The sequence below is a fragment of the Cylas formicarius genome, unplaced genomic scaffold, assembly GCF_029955315.1.
Source record: "Cylas formicarius isolate icCylForm1 unplaced genomic scaffold, icCylForm1.1 PGA_scaffold_7__23_contigs__length_41026272, whole genome shotgun sequence".
NCBI classification, from domain to species: Eukaryota; Metazoa; Arthropoda; class Insecta; order Coleoptera; family Brentidae; genus Cylas; species Cylas formicarius.
This window is the reverse complement of record NW_026844352.1, coordinates 34710628-34731133: the sequence shown is the minus strand read 5'-3', so window position 1 is coordinate 34731133 and position 20506 is coordinate 34710628. Positions and strand designations below refer to the sequence as shown.

General features: G+C 36.9%; 2 protein-coding genes and 1 long non-coding RNA gene across 4 annotated transcripts; 1 reads left to right on the top strand and 2 right to left on the bottom strand.

The window, feature by feature from the left end:
• Positions 1-329: 329 nt before the first annotated feature.
• Positions 330-9578, bottom strand: LOC132705179 (WD repeat-containing protein 19). Of its 2 annotated transcripts, XM_060675622.1 has the most exons (17): positions 9454-9578; positions 9241-9395; positions 8972-9190; positions 8709-8919; positions 8365-8651; positions 8067-8310; positions 7771-8016; positions 6430-6702; positions 6017-6372; positions 5868-5965; positions 5285-5567; positions 4620-5135; positions 4144-4393; positions 3314-3770; positions 2238-2536; positions 2105-2181; positions 330-575 (listed from the first exon to the last, which is right to left on the bottom strand). In XM_060675622.1, the coding sequence occupies exons 1-17, from the start codon at positions 9466-9468 to the stop codon at positions 473-475; spliced, it is 4089 nt and encodes a 1362-aa protein (XP_060531605.1). In that variant the 5' UTR covers positions 9469-9578; the 3' UTR covers positions 330-472. The 2 variants fall into 2 exon arrangements, with proteins under 2 accessions (XP_060531605.1, XP_060531606.1); XM_060675623.1 differs by lacking the exons at positions 9241-9395; positions 9454-9578 and having other exon boundaries at positions 8709-8842; positions 8972-9139.
• Positions 9579-9808: 230 nt separating this feature from the next.
• Positions 9809-14224, top strand: LOC132705458 (translation initiation factor eIF-2B subunit epsilon). Its single transcript, XM_060676043.1, has 11 exons — positions 9809-9971; positions 10024-10148; positions 10199-10390; positions 10442-10619; positions 10666-10910; positions 10965-11015; positions 11070-11380; positions 11632-11844; positions 11894-12012; positions 13602-13766; positions 13822-14224. Exons 1-11 carry the CDS (start codon positions 9861-9863, stop codon positions 14026-14028), a joined length of 1917 nt encoding a protein of 638 aa, XP_060532026.1. The 5' UTR covers positions 9809-9860; the 3' UTR covers positions 14029-14224.
• Positions 12031-14030, bottom strand: LOC132705459 (uncharacterized). The gene is made up of 3 exons (XR_009619435.1): positions 13905-14030; positions 13651-13845; positions 12031-13051 (listed from the first exon to the last, which is right to left on the bottom strand). It is a non-coding gene; the product is annotated as an uncharacterized LOC132705459 (long non-coding RNA).
• Positions 14225-20506: the final 6282 nt, after the last annotated feature.

The following is a 20506-nucleotide window of genomic DNA, read 5'->3' as shown; positions in this document are numbered from 1 at the left end:
ATCTACGTCTTTTTTTCTTTATACATTTAATTGTAAAATTATCGTTGCTCTATTTGTGGCAAAGTAATGTGCCAGATTGCCCAAAAATGATGCGTTCATTTGAACTACTCTGTATTCAATAAGACCAACTCTCTGTTATGCTATATTGAGCATGATTTGCAATTTTCTCCAAAAATTGGTAAATTCGTTACATGGGAGCACAAACGCCGCGCTCTACCGTTATAATGGGTTATTTTAAAAACGACCTTCAAACAGAGGATTTGAAGTGTTCTGGTTATTGAAATAACATTTTTATGAAAGGAAGAAAAAACACCGGAAAACTTGCAGAATATATTCCATTTTTCTGTTTTAAACGCTGAACATTGGACGGCAAATTGATCACTCGAATAAAATAAATAAATAATCTAAATATACTCAACAAGTAACAAAAATGAGATCAAACGACGCGGCTGTGCCCTCCCTACCCTCCAATCTATTCCACATTTAAATATGGCTTAACGTCATTGACCACAACCAGTCTTCTCTGGTCAACTGGTTCCGAACACATCGGGCACGACTCCTCGGTCTTCAAAATCCTTAAAAAAATATATATATACAGGGTTTTTCACTTAAAACTCCGCACGCCAATAAGTCCAAAACGAAAAGAAATATTTCATTTATGTAAAAAGTAGTCAAAGTGTGGGGTCAAGTAGATATTTCCCAAAGTTTAAAAAATTCGACGCCTGCAAAGAGCTGGGCGTCGCGACGCGTCGAAAAATTATTCGATTGCAGAGACTTTGGAAATACGCGCATACAAAAGTACATATTATTTAAAAACTTTTTTGTTATTTACTCAAACTTATTTACTTTACCCGTTTCTAAGTTATACCGATTTAAAGTAAACATTTCTTGATTAATAAAAAATGTGATTAACGCTTATTTTTACAAGTTCGAAGTGTTTTCGGAGCGCGAGCATTGAAGATGCCAAGTGAGATTTTGGCGAAACGTCTGCAGGATTCCAGTCGGATGCAGGATTTGCAGGATTCCAGTCGGAGTTCAACGAGCGAACGAATGATATCCCGGAATATAGTGTCATCACATTTTTCCATCCGTGAATCAATACGTGAAAATATATCTATATATATATATATATATATATATATATATATATATATATATATATATATATATATATATATATATATATATATATATATATATATATATATATATATATATATTCTGATATCAAGAAAAAACTAAAAATCTACGAACGGACAAATGTACCAATAACTAACTTCATGCATTTATTAAATACCATCAAAACTTAAACTTAACCTGTTAAACTTCTTAAATATTGTTATTGACATAGTACTGGATGGGCCAGGTTTTTTTTTATATCCATTTTAACATTATTCTAAATCGTTTATCAAAGTCAGCTTGCGTTTGAGTGTCAAAAGGCATTTTTCAGACACTTTTTTACATATCATTTTCTTTTAATTTCAATTACCCTGTATCTCGAATTTTTTTTTTTTTCATTAAGAAAAAGCATATATATATATATATATATATATATATATATATATATATATATATATATATATATATATATATATATGCTTTTTCTTAATGAAAAAAAAAAAATTCGAGATACAGGGTAATTGAAATTAAAAGAAAATGATATGTAAAAAAGTGTCTGAAAAATGCCTTTTGACACTCAAACGCAAGCTGACTTTGATAAACGATTTAGAATAATGTTAAAATGGATATAAAAAAAAACCTGGCCCATCCAGTACTATGTCAATAACAATATAAAATGGATGATCATTGAGTACGCTCCAATATTTAAGAAGTTTAACAGGTTAAGTTTAAGTTTTGATGGTATTTAATAAATGCATGAAGTTAGTTATTGGTACATTTGTCCGTTCGTAGATTTTTAGTTTTTTCTTGATATCAGAAACATTTTTTTAAGATTTTTCTTGCTTGATCTCAATGCGAAAAAAGCATTTTCCTTTTCTATAACTTTAGCAACTTTTAAAACTAACTCCTCACTCCTGTTTTTTTTTTTGTCGAAATATACTTATAGTGATCACACAGTGCCTTTATTGCAAAGAATTACACTTACTCGATAAACTCGTCTCTCAATGCCGGAAAATCGCAATTCGGGCAGTAGGTCAAATTTTCGGAGGTGATGTGGCGACCCTGGACGTGCGAAAATTAAGAAAAGCACCGAGAGCAACAACAAAAAAACAACTTACGGTTACAATACAAAACGGTAGCGTGCTCTTGCAGTTGCCACATGTGACGTCAGACTCGGGCAACGATTTCTCACAGAAAGGACAAGGGGTTGAGGGTTCGACGGGATCGCCGGTGTCGCCACCTTCTTTGCCGTTTTTCGGCGGCCTTCTGACCACCGCCTCGATTTTTTTCGCGTACTTCGGATCGATTTGCTTCCTATAGTCCGGATTCATGAGAGTGGTGGCGTAACGGTACGCGGCGTGCCTCAATCCGGCCCTGTGGCACTCGATCACGGTTGAGGTCAGGATCGGCACCACATCTATGTAGATACATCGAAAAAACATCAATTTTTTGGGCAAGTGGCGCCTTATTTTTTCGTCTAACCTTAACATTGCTTTTCAATAAGCAATTGAGATTCCTCAAAAATGTCTCCTTTTTTAGAAAAAAAAAACCTTAAACCTACTGTTCTAACTTTTTTTTTAATTTTTAAAATAAAAACCGATAAACGTTTTCAAAAATATAATTTTATTTTGAACAATGTAAGCCATGCAGAGTTTCAAAAGCACATCTAAAAAAAGATTTTAAATTCTGCAACATGGACAACCTAACGTCGTTTTATTTTTATTGTGTTTTTAATAGAAAGTAATGAGGCTTTAAGAAAAAACTTGGAATAAAATATCTTCCCCATTTTTTTTTTCAAAATAAAAGCGACTTAAGTTCTCAAAGAATTGGATCAATTTCTAATTGTAATTTTACCAAAGAGTTATCTTGGTGTTATGCGTCAAAAAGTGTTTTTGGTTTCAAATGTTTAGAGAAGGAATCTCAGGGTCATAACACCCATTATGACGGTCGCAGTCTAGTATCCGAGAAAAAATGTTGGTAGGTTAGAATAATGACATCAGCGGTGAAGGATAACCACAAAAATGAAATAACTGAAGCAGGGGTGTTTTTCATTCATCTACAAGCACTAAAAAAGGTTCCGAACTAATTTTTGGCATGAACCACCAACATAATTAGACACTAAATTTGGACACTATACTGATACGGTTTTAAATTATCGAACACCCTGTATATTCAACTTCTGCGCCAAACTTACGCGAGGGAAACTTGGATATGTTATCGGCGACGCGGATCAGCAACCGTGCTCCTTTCGAGTGGTCGCCCCGCCTCACGTGCAGCCTGACCAAAATGTAACTGTGCAGCAACATCAGGTTTGAGTACATTTCGAGCGGCGTCTTGATGCTGTTCTGCCTCAGCTCCTGGCACATCGCGAACAGCACGTCGTGGGCGTTCCGATAGTTGCCGTTGATCTGCTCCTCGTTCGCAATGATCAGCGCCGATTTGGACGCCTCCTTGAACTGTTTCCGGGCCATATATAGCCTGAATAGGTACTTGGGATCTTTTGGCGTGCCGTCCGACTCGCCCAGCAGAAACTCGATCAGCGTGGCGGTCAGAGACTCGTCGTTGGCGGATGCAACGACATCGATCGCGGCACCGATCGCTCGTTTTTCGTTCGCTCCAGATTTAGCGGCTGTCAGCAGGTACTTCAACGCCTGCAATCACTCTCTGACAGCGTTATCGTCAAAAGTTAACGAACCAAGAAAGAGACGTCCTCGGCCGTCTTGGCTTGAGCATGGTTAGAATCAACTGAAGATTTTGTCGTGATTTTTTCTTGCTTCATAAAATAATTTGACTAACAATTAAAACTAACCATTCAAAATCTGTAAAATCACTCTCTTCGCCTCTTTTACCGCCATAAAAATATCAATGCATTTGGTGGCATAATTTTTAAAAATTTGGAGGTTATATAACATATATATGTCGACAACTGATCTTGCTTTAGTGTTGAATGTAACAAAGTGCCAAGAAAGAGTATGGAAAGAAACGAGAACTCTATGGTGGAGTCCTCCCTGAGAGGTAGCTTACTTTGTGATACTCCCGCGCGTGAAACCAATACTTCCCCGCCAGCAGGGAGTTTCGCTCGTTCTCGAAGTGAACCGCCAGGGGCACGAAATCGCGCGGTTTGACCTCGTCGTCGGTGAAACTGTTCAGCAGGATGTCGCCGTACAGTTCCGTCTTGCCATTCTTTTTCGCCAGCTCGAATGCTTCCTCGACGCACCGGGACAGCACGAGGAACCGGATGGCCGAACTCGTGTCGTTCAAGTTTTGGAAAAATCTACGAACCCGACAATTACTAGACTGCGCCTCTACTAATAGGTGATAATGTTTGGTGATATGGATACAAAATTTGAAAAATAATTTGAATATTGATATGATTTATTGAGGATTTCCGAGAATTTACATTGGAATTTTATGCAGTAGACCTTTTCAATATGATTTCAATAAAAGTTTGAAACGTCAAAAACTCAAATTTGGGAAGCACATCGGAAACGGAAACTTACTTAGCGACCATTTTCGCTCCCTCGACGCTCTTCGTCTCCTGCACTATTTCCACAGCAATTTCCGCATTATCGAGGCGCTCCAAGTGTAACCGCACCACCGAATCGAAATCTTTCGCCAACTCGTAAGCCTTAACCGCCTCGTCGTACCGTCCCTCCTCCTCTTTCGCCCTCGCGTACTGCAAGTGTATCTTGGCGGAGGTGACGTGCGGCAGCAATTCACCGACCTTGTTCCAGTTCTTCAGCGCTATGTAATTGGCTGCCGCGCGATCGAACTGCTCGCATTTCTCGAACAGTCGGGCGGCTTCGGCGAGTTGCCGCTTTTTGTCGAGAATTTCCGCACACTCGCGCAAGAGGTGCTTGTTGTCGAGCTCGACGGCCACGCCTACCCCGTACCTATAGTTGGCGCAATGCAACGCGGTCCGGGCTATGCCGGCCCTGCACACGTATGTATGCTCCTCGCTCAAGTTCTCTTGCAGACCCTTTTCGTAGTGCAACAGCGCTTCGGAATGATTGCCCCTGAAATATTACCCCACCCCTTGACGATACAATTAAATCACTTCAAAATCGAAACTATATGTTCAAAACTGAAATGAAAAGGGAGTTTCAGCTGGAACTACCTCGGAAAAAGTGCAGGAACCACTTCAATAATGCAGTTATACACTCACAGAAACTCCAACTGCTGTGCGTACTCTCTCGAAATCATCGATATTTGCTCGGGGGCCATTTTCTTCGCTAGACGCAGGGCTTCGTCCCACTGCAACAGATCCCTGCGCATGTCCAGAGCGACCGTCGGTCTATTGGAGCTCAGGAACCAACGCTGCGCTTTGTCATAATCGTTGAGGTACATCGCGACGTAGCCGCACAGCAACCTCCATTCGTCGATTTCGAGTAGCCCCTCGAGCGATAGCACCATAGATACGTCCTTTAGTTCTTGGTAAACCTTTATGGCTTAAATAATTTATTCTTATACTATTTACAAAACTTCTGGTTCCCTCGTATGTCGGTTGTTGTTAAGTCGAACCTGCTAACGTTTCTCAAATATCCTGTTTCTGTTGAACAGTTAACAAGCAACAAGCAAGTTCGACTCAGCAAAAACTGACGCAGGAGGAATACAGAGGTTTTGTACATAGTGTTACAGTAGCCTGTGGAAATTTCTTTGAAAAAATTATTTATTCTTAAGAACGTTCTAGACCTACTATCAATATTTAAAAATTACATTTTCCGTGGAAACGTAACCTACAAAATTACCTGTTTCTATATCGAGATACTTTAGAGATTCCACGGCCAACTGAACCATCAGTTCCCTGGACTTAAGCGCTTTGCTCGTCGCCAAAGCCAATGAAAAACTACGACAACATCTTAAAAACGCCGCGTCGCCGATTTAAAAGTCGCGTTACCTGTGAAGCGCCAACTGTTTTTTGAAATTAGCCTCCAAAGCGACCGTGTCGCCCTCTCCGCCGTTCGAGTTACTCGGTTCGTGGGTGCTCAACGTCATTTGCGAAACTTGCCCGCTACTGGTAGCCAAAACCACGTCACCGTTGTACAACAAGAGCGGTATTTGCTTCGCCATCAACGAAGTCCGTCCAAGTTTTTTAACCGTAGCGCCGTCCATTGAAAACGACACGTAAAGGTAAGCGTGTATTTCGTGATCGTCCCAAATGATAAATAGATCCCGATTGGATGAGTCATTATCCCAGGCACCACCGGAAAATTTGTCGGGCGGCTCCGGTACCGGGATAAGTTCGTTTGTGACCTTCAACGAGACAATAGGCTAACGGTTCCGTCCTGTTTGCCAATATAAAAACCTTACGGCGTTATGAATGTGACAATTGTCTTTGACGTCGATAACGATCGATCTAGAGCCCGCGAGGTCACAGTACAACTGATCAACGGCCACTCCGTGTTTGAATTCGTTCGCCGTCGCCCAGTCTTCGATGTGAAAATGAACGATATGACCACCATCCGTGCCGTAAATCAAAAAATCGGTAGTCATTTCGTAACAAGTTATTTTAACAGCGTCGTTGATCGCGTCGGGGAAAGTAATGGTTTCTCTATCTTCATGGCACACCTGAGGTTGTTCTATCTAGAAATGTATAAAAAAAGGGCCTTTCCTGTATTTAATATGTAACTTAACTTGGCCTTAAATGTATACAGCCCGGTAGACACGATGCAATTTGCACATCTATTTTTACCAAATAAAAATTGCTGATAAAAATTATAACCGGCACTTTTTTGATAGTAGACACGAGAGAATTTTTTCATGCAAAATAAGCTTGATGTTGGTGGAATTTTGATTTTAATTATTGTTTTTTAAAATTTTGTTACAATAAATGATACTTTTTAGCGTCGGTTGGTGTTAAATCGCTAAACTTTATATAAAAACGTTTTTTTTTCTATTCCCTGCTGTAAAATACCTAATTATACACCTATATAGCGTGCAGGAAGCGTCACTTCACGGATCCGAGCCCCTTCGGAGATTTTACCGCTTGAATTTTGACGTTTTTCAATTCCGACGGTCGTCATTGAATGTGTTGGTGTTGCCTCGCAAAAATGTACCCAAAAACTAACGGTCGTAAAAAAAGTATAGTATGCAACACCTATGCTAAACTTTTTAAGTCACTCGTTTATTAAACAGTCGCTCCGCCCGTGCCACAAGTGCCGTTTGCCGCATTTGTGGCATAATACACTAATATACATGGTAAAAACATGTTTTCTTAAATTTACCCATTTAACGACGAAAAAGTCTAAAAATTCAAATCAAAATTTAAAAAACAACCTTTAGAAACAAAATTCGACCAAAATAATGAAGCTCATTTTGGTAGAAAAAATTGCATCCAGTATACCATACAAAAATTCCCAGTTAAAAATATATGCATGTTTAACAGCAATTTTTATCTATCTTGAGAAATTGCATCCTGTTTCAATGAATGTGTTCCGTGATAGGCAATGGAAAATATTTAACCATGGTTTTTATATTTGGAAATCTTTGAAGAAGACATTTTTAGATGAGATTTTTGCATTTGGTTACCAACTTATTTTGAATGTGCACAAAGTTTTGTTCAGCATTTATAACTGTAACTTAAAACCAGATATTGATAGGAAAATTCTAAACTTTAAACTGTTATATATCAGTTTCCACGGATGCACTTACCATATGAAGCTGGATTTTGCCTTCAAAAAGCACAGCAGCATATTCGGGATTTAGTTTGACATTACTAACACCTCCTAAATATTGCCTGTCTGTCAATTTTAACGGCATATCTTCAATATCAGGATCAGGTTTTGTCAAGTCATAAAACCAAACTCTATTATTCAAACCTGCCGCTAAATGATACTGTCCCACCGCTATAAAGGATGGCTCTGACTCCAAGTTAATAAATATGGGAGTCAACTTGGACTAAAATATGATGCAAAAGATAAACTAGTTGCAGGTGATATTACAAGTACCTTATCCGGTGTATAATTATAAAGACCAATTTCTGTTAGACTTGAGAGTATGGCGATACGAGGGGCGCAAATTGATGCGAGTAATTGCATGTGAGATACATATACATTCACAGAACCACCCCTGGTGCATACAGCTAATAGCTGGCCTTCTGGGCTCCAAGAAATTCTGCCTAGACCTGCTTCTTGAGGTAGATTTATTACACTAGAGGTTTCTTGAAGATTATTTAAGTCATGAAGCTTAACACTGCAAACAGTGGCCTGTTAAGGGGCAGAACTTCCAAAATCGTCAATGTTATACCTATTATCACCACAAGAGGCTGCTTTACTAATTACCTCACAGACACCAATGTCAGTCAGGATATTTTTATGGTTACGAATTTGAAACAGTTCCTGACCAACTTCCTTAACATGTGTGGAAATGGATATAAAGTACCCAGCCGAAAATCCTATTAAAATATACCCATCACCATACCACTTGTAGGTAACAATGTTGCCATAGTGCTGTTGAAATGCTAACTCAAATGGATTCTCTGGATCCAGTAAATTGTACAAGTATAATGTCCTCTTTCCCACTATAGCGCTCACCTTTAAAAATGAAACAACTAATCACTTAGGACTACCAAGCAAGTTTACATTATTTACAGTATTTTCTCCTGTTACTCTTTCATCTAATTTTAACTCTGCAAAGTGCATATCAGATGGTTCAGCCCTTAAAGTAATCGTTTTGAGTGTGTCGCCATCCACATTACTAATGGAGATGGTTTTATCCTCAGATCCTAAGGCAAGAAGATTATCTTTGTTCCAAGTACCACAGGTAATTTTCTTAGTGTGTTTTCCAATGATAGGTATTCTTCTAAAATTGGATTATCCACATTATTTATCAATAATGCATCAAATGTACACACCTTGAGGTATTATGGTTGTAAATAGAAACATTTCCCTTGGTGGTCCCTACTGCCAAAATGGGTCCTGTTTTAGCCCAGACCAGACAAGACATGTAATCTTTTAAACCCACATCCAATACAGTTTTTTTCAAATTGTTGGCATCCCACAAAATCAACTGTGATTGGCTAACGGCCGCCAGTAAATCGCCGTCAGGGTCCCAACCAAAGCTGGTACATAAACTAGAAGCATAAAAATTACAAAATCTAATATTTATTATTTTTCTTTATACTTTGGCAGGCGTATCCTCTCGGTAATTTCCCCATATCTATTAAAGATATTCACCATGCAATCAATGCCGGTAGTAGCTAAATACATCCCAGAGCTTTTTTGCCAGGATATGTATATATCGCCGTTTCCATGAGGCTGTTCTAGTCTGAATAGTAACTAAAAATTATTCTTGATAATACAACTTCTTTATATTTATAGCTAACAACACCCTTACCTTGTCGCTACTCATTCTGTAAAATTTGATGTTAATTCAAATCATTCCGTTTAAGTATAAACAATACAAACATTGGTTTATCTTTAATCAGTATCTTAGACTAGCAAAGTGATGTTTATGGTTGGTTTGGCACATGAAGAAATTGAGGTTACATATTGGATTGAACGGCACAATTTTCATTAATTTATTAAACAACTCTCTGCAATTATAGTTCCTTATAGCTACAATACAATCTTAGGAATAACTACAATACTTAAGAAAACATTCAAAAAATTGTGTTTTGTTTCCCAATAGCCTGAATTGTTTATAACACATTCTTTGTTTAAACATATGAAGTAGAATTTTCAACCTAACCTATTTTTTTACACTTATTCCTTTCAACATATTTGAAGTGAAATATATTAAATATGTCCAAAGCAAAGCGAGGTATAGTTAAAAAAGAAAGCGTCGTGCAAGCTGTAATTGTAGGCGATACCTTTGAGGACGAATTCGTACCCATTTCAGATGATGTGCCGTTGGTATAGCTCATTTAGATCATTGTTATTAAAAATACAGTGAAATTGGTTTTAGTGTCTTTTTCCGATTGTAAATAAACCCCTAATAGACTACACCCTTGAATTTTTATCATTGGGCGGAGTAGAAGAGACGTTTCTCTTTTGCTGCAATCATTTAGCTGAAATAAGAGCACATATCAAGTAAATAGATATTTGTGTGGATTCTGTTGCTTTAAAAAATGTGATTTAAGTCAGTGCATAGAAAATTCCATGGGATGGACGTTGACTATGAAAGTACAAATTATTGCGTCAGAAGGTTGCCGCTCTTTTGGGGATTGCCTGCGTGATCTAGACGCTAAGGGTTTGTTGCGTGGTGACTTCATTCTATTAGAGCCTGGGGTTATTTCAAATCTAAATTTACTACCTCTTTTTAAGAAGCACAGGTGGATATGAAAATTATTACAGGGTTAGTGTTGTTAGTGTATGTTTTTTAGAAGTGTCTGCAGTACAGATAAAGGCGCGGCTATGACTCTATTATTCCAAGAAGTGGGTCCCGGTTACTCAAGTCGATCGCCATTCGCAGAAACATTGATTGCAGTCAACCATAACAATAGAGTTTTGTATCACAAGAAGATATGCAAAGGGAAGGAGAAAAAGATAGAATTTCCTTTGGTATGCTGGAAAAGTGCAACTTTGTCAAATATATCGTGTATTTTAGGAAGTCTTTCTGGATAATCACACTGTATCGCTTCATTATAACCTCAAAGATACCCAAATAGCGATTTGTTCACCTTCGGTTTTGCCTCTCTTTTCTGATAATTTTGATTTTCAATCTAAAGATGATTTCATCAGAGGACTATTACTTAATGAGGAGATCATGGGAAGCACAATTTACTCCCATATAATAAAAGGTGATGGTTATGGTGGGGGAATTTGCAACTGGAGAATGTACCAATCGATAAGGTAATGTTTTTTTTATAAGGGAATGTGTTAATTAATTTTGAGTCAAATTTAAAGCTGGGAGCTGCATAATAGATGGATATATCCCTTAACATCTTCATTGCGACGGTAAGTTTAGCTCAGGTCATTTAAGGCTTTGGTCATTGAGGTCCCACCTTGTAGGAACCGACCCTTAGCCAATGATGTCATAATCGGCGAAAACACCAATATTGCAACTTTGGAAGGTCTTTGTAGAACAGTATTGGGATCCAATGTGGTTACAGGTGCCTCTGTTAAAATTGAGGATTCTTTTGTATTCGAAAACACTAAAATCGAGGATGGTGTTGTAATCACCCACAGCATTGTTGGACCTGACTGTCTTATTAAACAAAACAGTCGCATTACTGCCGGTAGTATTTTGGGCAAGGGCGTGGTCATAGAGGAAAACACATTTATCGAAAATTCGCTGGTCCAGGCGAATAAACCGGAAGATTGTGAGTATGAGTTCAGTCTTTGGTGTTTGATCAAGTTTTTGGGGTTTTCAAAACCACTTTATTGTGATAAAATAGCAATTATATAAAAAAAATTATTCCCTATTCTACCAGAACCATGCATTTTATGCGTGTTGTTTTATTTTTATACTGTCTTGTTAGACACTGAAGGAAGCGATTTTTTTTATGTCAGTTTGTTATATTTTCATATTACAACATATAGGTTGTTCCATACTTCACGCATTGCCTCTTAGGTGAGGAAAAGGATCATATTGGAGCGAGAGCGTATCGACTACGCGTGAGCGAATGCGAGAGCGATTTGCATCTGGACAAAATGCTGTCTAAAGAAATGTCGAAGCTTCATATAGGTGATTATGTCTGCGAGTCTGAGTCCGAAAGCGACGAGTTTACCGAGAGCGAGGACGAGCTGTCTTACACTCATTCGCCCCCACCCGATGATACCAAATGTAAATCTATTTTATCATGGAGTTCATATCACTGAAATGCACGTTTTAGTATTCTTCAACGAGGTTGTTGACAGCTTAACGAGGGGTTATGAGGATAAATTGGTTTGCGATAATCTCATTCTGGAAATCAATTCTTCTCGGTACGCTTACAATGTCACCGTTAAAGAGGTAAAGAAGCAGACGAAAGGACACCTTTTAAATAACTAGTAATAAAAGAAGTACGGTTTTGAAAGAAATTTTCAAGACAAAAGAAAGAAATGTGGACGAAAATTATTTCCTTTGTCTTTACCGCAGAAATAATTTCTAATGAAAAAATACCTACATATTTTTACCGCACCTTAATATCAATTCGACAAAACCACCACCAAGTAAAAATGACTTTTGCAAAAATAATTAAATTATCCAAAAATTAGAAAAGCAGCGGCCATTTATGCGGCCCACACATTCAAATGTATAGTTCGCTTAACGATCTACCATTTTTACGACGTAATCCTGTATTTAGCTTTGGTAGATTTTTATGAAGGGTTTAACCGCAGGCCTACCTCACTGGGTTTCTCTTTGTGACCCCTAATAGATTCCTAATTCCACAATAACGTTCAAGAATGTACTTCGTGCACAGAAATGCAGAAAGTGACGGATTTGTGGAGAATTTCGTCGGAGAGATTCCTCGATTATTGTTAGTCCATGCAGTGAAAAATCCATTCTTACTTTAAAATGTTTCGGAGTAAACTTAGCCATGAAACAATGTTAGAATCTTTATTAAAAAAAATGTTTTCCTACATGAAAATAATCACTATCGTCACTGGACTCGTCTCCCACATTAATAATTAATTCTCATCTAAATATATGATGAGGACGTTTTTAGCACGAATTTCTTGAATTTCTCGCAAATATCTTGTCTTGCACTCCGAAATTATTCTTGATTCCATCATAACTTGCCTCTTAGTGATGGTTTTGTTATAAAAACCAATTGTTCGTACAAACACACTCAAAGTCTCTTGGCAACAGTCGATGTTCAAAACACTACGCAACTCTTCATATATAGTTTTAATTGTTAAAACAATATTCTTCTGATACGCATCATATATCAACCGCCTCAGTATTAGGGGGCCATACTATTCACAACTATGTCACATACTGTGGCATACGGTGCTTTAGTCACCTCGGACGTTAATTTTATGGCTCCACTTTCCCCAAATGTCGATTTCTGAAACATAAATACATTTAAAATTACAATTTTGGCAGCAACCAGCGAATGTGTCCGAGTCTTTGACCATTTGAATTTGACTGATGATCATCATCAACGATTATTACGTCATCGACCACAATCTCAACTTCTTTGTAGTTAGACACTAAAAACTTTATATTGTTAGGCGAAATTTAATGCATTTTGTCACCGGCCACATTTCGGCCCGCTTACGCTCTTAAGTTTGTTGATTTTTCCTAAAATTATATTAGGATCGGGTCGCGCTAAAAATTTGCAAAGAGCCGCAAGTTGCCTGCCCATGAATAGAAAAATAAAATTTTGTTTTGGTTATTGGCAATCGCACCTAACAAATTGGTTTAACGTGAGCAACTTTGAGAATCGAATAACTGACGGACAAAAACCAACTGATTATTTTTGTTGGTTTGAAATTTTGCGTTGAACATTGTAATTTTTTAAAAATTAAGAAATTTGGTAACTAATGTTAAAAACACATTAAACATTGCGAAGTTGACTACGGAATGTGAGTTTATGTCGATCTAATTACTTCTAGGTTAATTTTAACGTTATCAAAGCAATATTGAGTATGTCGGAAAAATTACCGGGTGGCGAAAAATATTTCACTCAGTTGAGCCAAATGCTGTCGTATTTCGCACCGGTTTTGAGGAATTACATAAAAAACGAAAGTGCCATGATCGACTGTCTTCAGGCTGTTGAGGTACGGTTGAGTTTTGTTTGGGAGCGAAATTCAAGTATTTAATTCGGATTTTTAGGATGTGTTCAATTCGCATGAAAACCTTCAAGAAAAATGGGTAATATTTGTGCTGAAATACTTTTACGAAAAAGATTACGTTACCGAGGACGCCATATTGGATTGGTTCTCAACTGTCAAAGTAGCGTCAAATCTTCATACTCAAGTGAAGCCTTTCACGGATTGGCTCCAGCAGGCTGAAGAGGCGTCCTCTTCGGAAGACGAGTGAATGTGCCTTCGTTAAATAAAAATATTTAACGGGAAGGTGTGTGTTTTTTTTAATTTTAATGACATTAATAGAGTATAACAGTTTAGGCACAAATTCGTATCAATAAATGTAAATTTAACGCATCTAGGCATCTTTTAGGAAAATACTGCCGTAAAAATGCACATCCAAACGTAGTATCCATCTGTCAGCGGCCATATTGGTTGTTGAATGCCTAAATGTTATTGAAGAAATGGACGTTCCCAAAAATTTTTTCATAGTTGCTTGATAAGTTATTGTATTATCGACGTACGAGTTAAGTTGATAACTAAAATATAAATTTTGAAAAAAAAAAGACTAAAAACTATAAAACTATTGTCACAACTTGTTACGTAACCATATAATATAAATTAGTAACTTTGTTCCAAAAATACTGTACTCAGATTGGGTTTACGAAATTTGTATTTTATTGGCTATCATACAATCAAAACCATGCGACCGACGTACATCATTGAATATTCAATATGATAATAGGCTATTTCCACATAAGATTTTTATTTGTCAGAAATGTTTATTAGTGGACTTAGAAAACACCTGCCAAATATTTTAGAAATCCACCAACTCAGAAAATTGAAAGGCATTTTCCTGCCCCTAATTTTAATTTATGCCTCAAATTTAAAATTCATGCAAGGACCTGTTCATTAGAATCTTCGTTATTTTCCCCTATCATCGTGAGCTTTTCGTTGGGATCACATTGAGTTAAATCAAGAACCCTAAAAATTGTTCGCCCGTTCAAAACGAGCCTATTTTACGTCACATGTTAATGATTTTCCGCTACGGACGGAAAGATGGCGGGACCATACCCAAAATGAAATTCATTCTTTTAACAGTGGTCATTGCAGTTCGCGATTAGATTTTTGGGAGCGAGCGAATTTTGTTTATACATCTCAGTCGTATTTTCAAAAATTAATAAAGGAACCGTTCAGGAAACACTCGAATTCGAGAAAGCCTAAAGGACTCGGATTCATAGCGCCGTATCTGCGATTATCGCCGCGATTATTTCGTCCATTAAACTACCCGCCAACTTCATATGAAACTTGTTTAATTAAACTAATTCTTACGGTCGTTAAAATAATGTTCGGAACGGGCCCGCACCCGCGGCCCGTACTTAGGTACCGGTTAAAATTCGCATTAAAATGATAATTTTAATTAAAAACATATCGCAAAATGCAAATCGCACTTTTTAGCCGTATAATTAAAACACGGCTAATCTAAATTTTAATGTCCCCCTCCACTACCATACATTGTTATTTCCCTGCCGCGCTTTCCAGTCGTTCGAAAATTTCTTAATAAATGTTAAACGCGTACAGGGTGGTCGTGGTGTACATTTCAAATGTCGGTTCTTCGACTTCGATGTACGGGATGTTCAGAATCGCTTTTTCGTATTGTTGGATTTTATTGAAAAGGTGCGACATTTAAAAAGCTTCCAGTTTTTTTCCTTCCAGAAATTTATCATTAGCATTAGTAAGTAAATATTTTTGATAACAAAAAATAAAACGCCACTGAAACAATTGCATCAAATAAGGAATTTGGCTTTCGACATTTTGAGGCCTCATCCTGAAAAGCAGCTTCTTTTTTGAAATATATAAGCTATGCCATAAAATATTTAAAAATACAATTTCTACGTTTTAAAATTAACGAGTTTAAAAAGAACCGGCCTCAATTTTCATGCGGAACATTTTTATAATGAGATATGCAGGCCCGAAGCTATGAGGCAAAAGGCGAAGGCAAATGCGACGCGAAAGATAAAACAAATTTTAAATGCGATTTGTTTGTGAAATTAAAAACCACGGAATTTATTCGATTAAGAAAAATATCCGACCTGAATTACTTTTCTTTGTTGCGTTCTAAACGCGATAACAATAAACTTATAATACCACAAATCGAAAAATTTCTTAAAAAGTTATTTAGAGTTAAGAGTGGCTAAGAGGTAAACCTCAAAATACCTGTCTGAATATCTGAGTGTTTGTGGCCTCTAGAACGAACAAGAAAAATTTCACCAAATTATGTCGGGAACCATTGGAATAATCGGTTAAAAAATTGTGTGGTTTGATTTAAAATTTTGATTTAATTGAATCGGTAGAGGCGTAGTGCCTATCGTTTTGTGAATTAGTGCTTGTTTTATGCAGATGGATTTTTATGGGGTATTGATCGGTTGCCCGATTTCTCATATTCACGCTGGTATCCAAGCCATATGGGCTCGGACATCCCGTATGAGATAATAGAGACTTGGCCCATTTCTTTTGTTTTACTGAAATGTGTGTTTATATATTATTATAATTATACTGAATATGAACCCTTAAATCGCAATCTGTACGTATTTCACAAACAATAATTAAAGTTGGAATCGCCGCCGGGCATATTCAAACAAAGTAAAATGGGCGGCAGCCGGTGTGACGTCACACCGCAGGAAACTACACGGCACGTTACGAGTATAACAGCCATTTCAAGCATTTCTCATTGATTTTTTACCAAATTTGCATATTTAGTCACGGTTTTTAAGTGTTTAAGGTACAATTTTTGTATTTATTATGGAGACTATCGTTCCTTTTTGTACGAGTTCAACTGTGCAAAATTCAAATAAAATTTTCGTTCGGTTCGGGAAGATAAAAAGTGACGAATAAAATGGCTAAAATTATGCAGAAGTGGTGTAGAGGATTATTCTACAAAGAACACAAATATTCACGTTTGTGAAGATCATTACAACGTAAGAAGTATAAATACCTAAATATAAATAATTGGGGTAATTCCTACAATATATTTTCTATTACATACATACCTAAATATAAAAAATATCTAGATACTGTTTTATTTTTTTTAATTTTATTTTTTTTATTTTTATTTAGATATAGGTAACTAATTATCTGGTAAACGAATTAGTTAGGTATATTATGTAAGTTACTTTTTTGTTTCAGGTATAAAGGTTAAACTAATGGGTGTTAAAAAATTAATGAAACCTGATGTAGTTCCTCACATTTTTTACTGCCAGCCAGACAAAAAAGAACATTTTCAGTTCCTCCAAGAGCAGCTGCTTGAAGGGCAAATAAAAGGCTTATTGATGAAGCCGTAGCTTCCTGTTCTACTACAATATTATCAGAAATACTACAAACTAGTGTCAGTCTTAAAAGCAACCCCCAACCAAGTGTTTTCTTAAAATTTTTGTGTTAACGTTAGCTTGTCTCGAATTAAATTTTTATTTTTAATATTTGTAATAAAAATATCAATTAAAAACGAGAATGTAATCTACTAAAAAATATGTACGACAGACCCTTAAGTTTGAATAGTAGTGAAAATCGTTTCAATGAAAATGATGGTGACAGTGACTTTTTGTTAGCACTTAGTGAAGCTTGTAGTAGTAATCATAGTGAAAAGAGTGAAGCACTTTCTGATAAAAAGAAACATTTAAAAGTATATGCTTACGCTCTACAGTAATGAAGCTGCAAAATATGCCTAGGTTATATTTGGGCTTACATGATGTATATTATGTATGGCGTTTGCTTGAAAAATGCTGTAAAATGCATTTATTTTTTATTTTAAAAAATAGAACCAGAAGTACATTAGTTTGTTTAGGAAATGACTTTGGAACAAGCGACGGTAATTCTTTTAAAATATTCTCCTAAAATCTTAATAAAATAACAGTAATATTTAAATAATTCAGCTGATAAAAGCTGGTAACGTGAAGTTAAGTTTAATTTAACCACAAAGTTAAAAGTTGGACAACTCTAAAATTGAATTGAATCTTAAATTAAAATATTCTATAAAAAAATATAAATTATGGAACTATTTAAATTAAATTAAATCTCTGTACCGATAAACTCACCTTAAGCTTGCTAGCTTTTACATCAACTTCAGCTTGAGAAAAATCCTCTTAACTTCAAGAGAACCACTAAATACCGAATCAAGCAAAAGTAAACAAAACTTTCTCAGGAATTAACTAAATACCACGTTTTTTCAATGAGTGTTATCTGCATACATGTGCATAGATCGGAATACAACGGTCTGACGTCACAATCAATGGCAGCGCATTTTGAAAACAATAAAAGTTATTAAAATTTTCATGTAATTTAATTGTGATTGGAATTTTTATTTTTATGGGAACTTCCTTTTGATACTATCTAACAATTAAAATTCTTTTCAAATGATATAGTTATTGCTGGAGCCGTCATTTTATGACCAGTTAGTTAGAAGTCTATTCCACTGTATGTTAATAGACCTGGAGGACGATGGATTATTTCCTTTCTTATTGGTAAACTGGCCGAATCACCTTTAGTAGTCGTGGCATTAGAAGGAAAAATATAATGGTGGTAGCCCTTTTCGCAGTACGTTCGTTCTATGAGAGGAGAGCGACAAATTCGATTACCGTAAGCGATCAGATGCGACCGTATAGGTAGGTATTCGTGTATATCCAACTTTGGACCCTCAAGCCCCTTATACTTTAAAATGGCCAAGTTTACGCGGCTGGATACAAAGTGGGACGTTCGCATTTCCATAGGGACGCCGAACATTTTGCAAATCACGGATTAGGAACAAACTTACGGTTTCGAAAGTTCGATTCCCGACGGTGTAATCTATCGAAGAAGACCCTCGTTTCGGCATCGCGATGGCCATTAGGCGTCTTGTCGTGCAGCGCCACCGAGATTTACTATACACCCACTATATACGTATGCGACCGTAAATTATAGTCGCACGTTTACGTCTTCTGCCACGTTCTTTTTTCGATGATAAACGATGGCCAACATCCCAAAGTATCGAAGGCTTTTTTTTGTCTTTGTAATTGTCGAATTTTATATTTTATTATAATCTTGTTCGTTATCATTTTACTATAAATTTTTACGAAAAAAAAAACAAGTTTTTTAGGATATCGAAAATTTTCGATTCGTTGCTTTCATGTTGCGAGGTCTTGGTCTGGTGGTGGGTTGACCAGATTCCTTGGTCTAGAAGAAAAGAAGGGAATACAATCGCAAATTTTTAATGCTGTTTTCGAACTAGTTTCCGATGTTTGACTAAGTGCGCGTTTGAACGAACGCAAACAACATCAATGAGCTTTTCCTTAAACTGGTTTCGTAATCCTCGAAGGGCGACACCGTGGGAACTCGAAAGCCCGACATTTATACCCCCTGCAATACGGCGCTCACCACTCCATTGTTACAGTCCCACCGATGTCACGAGCCATTGTGCAATTTGCCCGCTTTTTATACGCATCGCCGGCAGAAATAATACAACAAATATTGCGTTTTAATCTAATTAGAAATGGCCGGTGACTTTTTGAAAGTCATCGCCGGTCGCGATTATCATTTGAATTGGGAAAGTGATAGTGATTGACAATGGGACGATTGCAACCCTGATGGCACCACCGCACATTCTCGTAACCGTGAGAATATTTTTGCATAAACTTAATTTCAGTTTTTCCATTGCAAAGCCTTGCGCAGAGTGGGTGTTGTGTTAGAAAAACGTCAAACTTTTTATTGGCGTAGTAATAATAAACATAACGCTGACGAGAAAGTTTGAAACAGTTCTCCGTTAATGTATACAGTTGTTGCTCCAATAGATCCAATGTTTGATTTTCTGAATACTTTCTGGGCTTTAATGGAAAAAATTGGATTAACTAAATCATTAATTTTGACTTTTTACGTTTCCAGAGGAACGGAACAACCTGTATATATGAAAAATTATATATTAAAAAATCTAGATGAAAGTATGCAACATTACTATTTAACTTTTTTTTCTATCGTTCGCAGTGTCTGAGTTAAGGGGGAATGAAGTTCTGTGAAAAGCAACATGAAAAAATTAGTCTGAGTACAGGTTTCTCATCTTTTAGCTTCGTTCACCTTTTTTTAAGTGCCCGTTCCGCAACCACAGCATTCGTGTCCGTCTTTCTGATCGTTGACCTCCTATTTTCCCATGTAAGATGATTCGGATGGTATCTCCCATTTCGCATATGTTCAAAGTATTCTGGGTTTCTGCGTTTAACATTTGCTAGGAATTCTAGTGCTCCTGCGATGCGTTATACGACCATTTTATTTGTGATATTTTCCACCTATTAAATTCTGAGTATGCGGCGGTAGTATCAATGTGTTTGCATGAGGCGTCGGTGAGAGTGCTCGTTGGATCAATCAAGGCCTCTCTGGTGCCAAGTTCCTTCCTAAAGCCAAACTGAATTTCACTTACGTTGTGATCAAGTTTGTAATTTCGTGATGGTATGACATTACGGAAGGCCTTTAGAGAATGGCGGTTGGCCAACTGTATAAATTTTATTGAAAAGTTTGATTACCAGATTTATTTGTAGTTTTAGGTCATGCATGCATGTTCTGGTCCAGGATTTTTATTATTTGTCAACCTTTTGATAGCTGTTTCCGCTACTGCCTATGTGATGATAAATAAGCCCGCTGCTATGCTCTTTCATATACAGTTTTTCTCGGTGCACTTCTCTGTATTTTTCCGT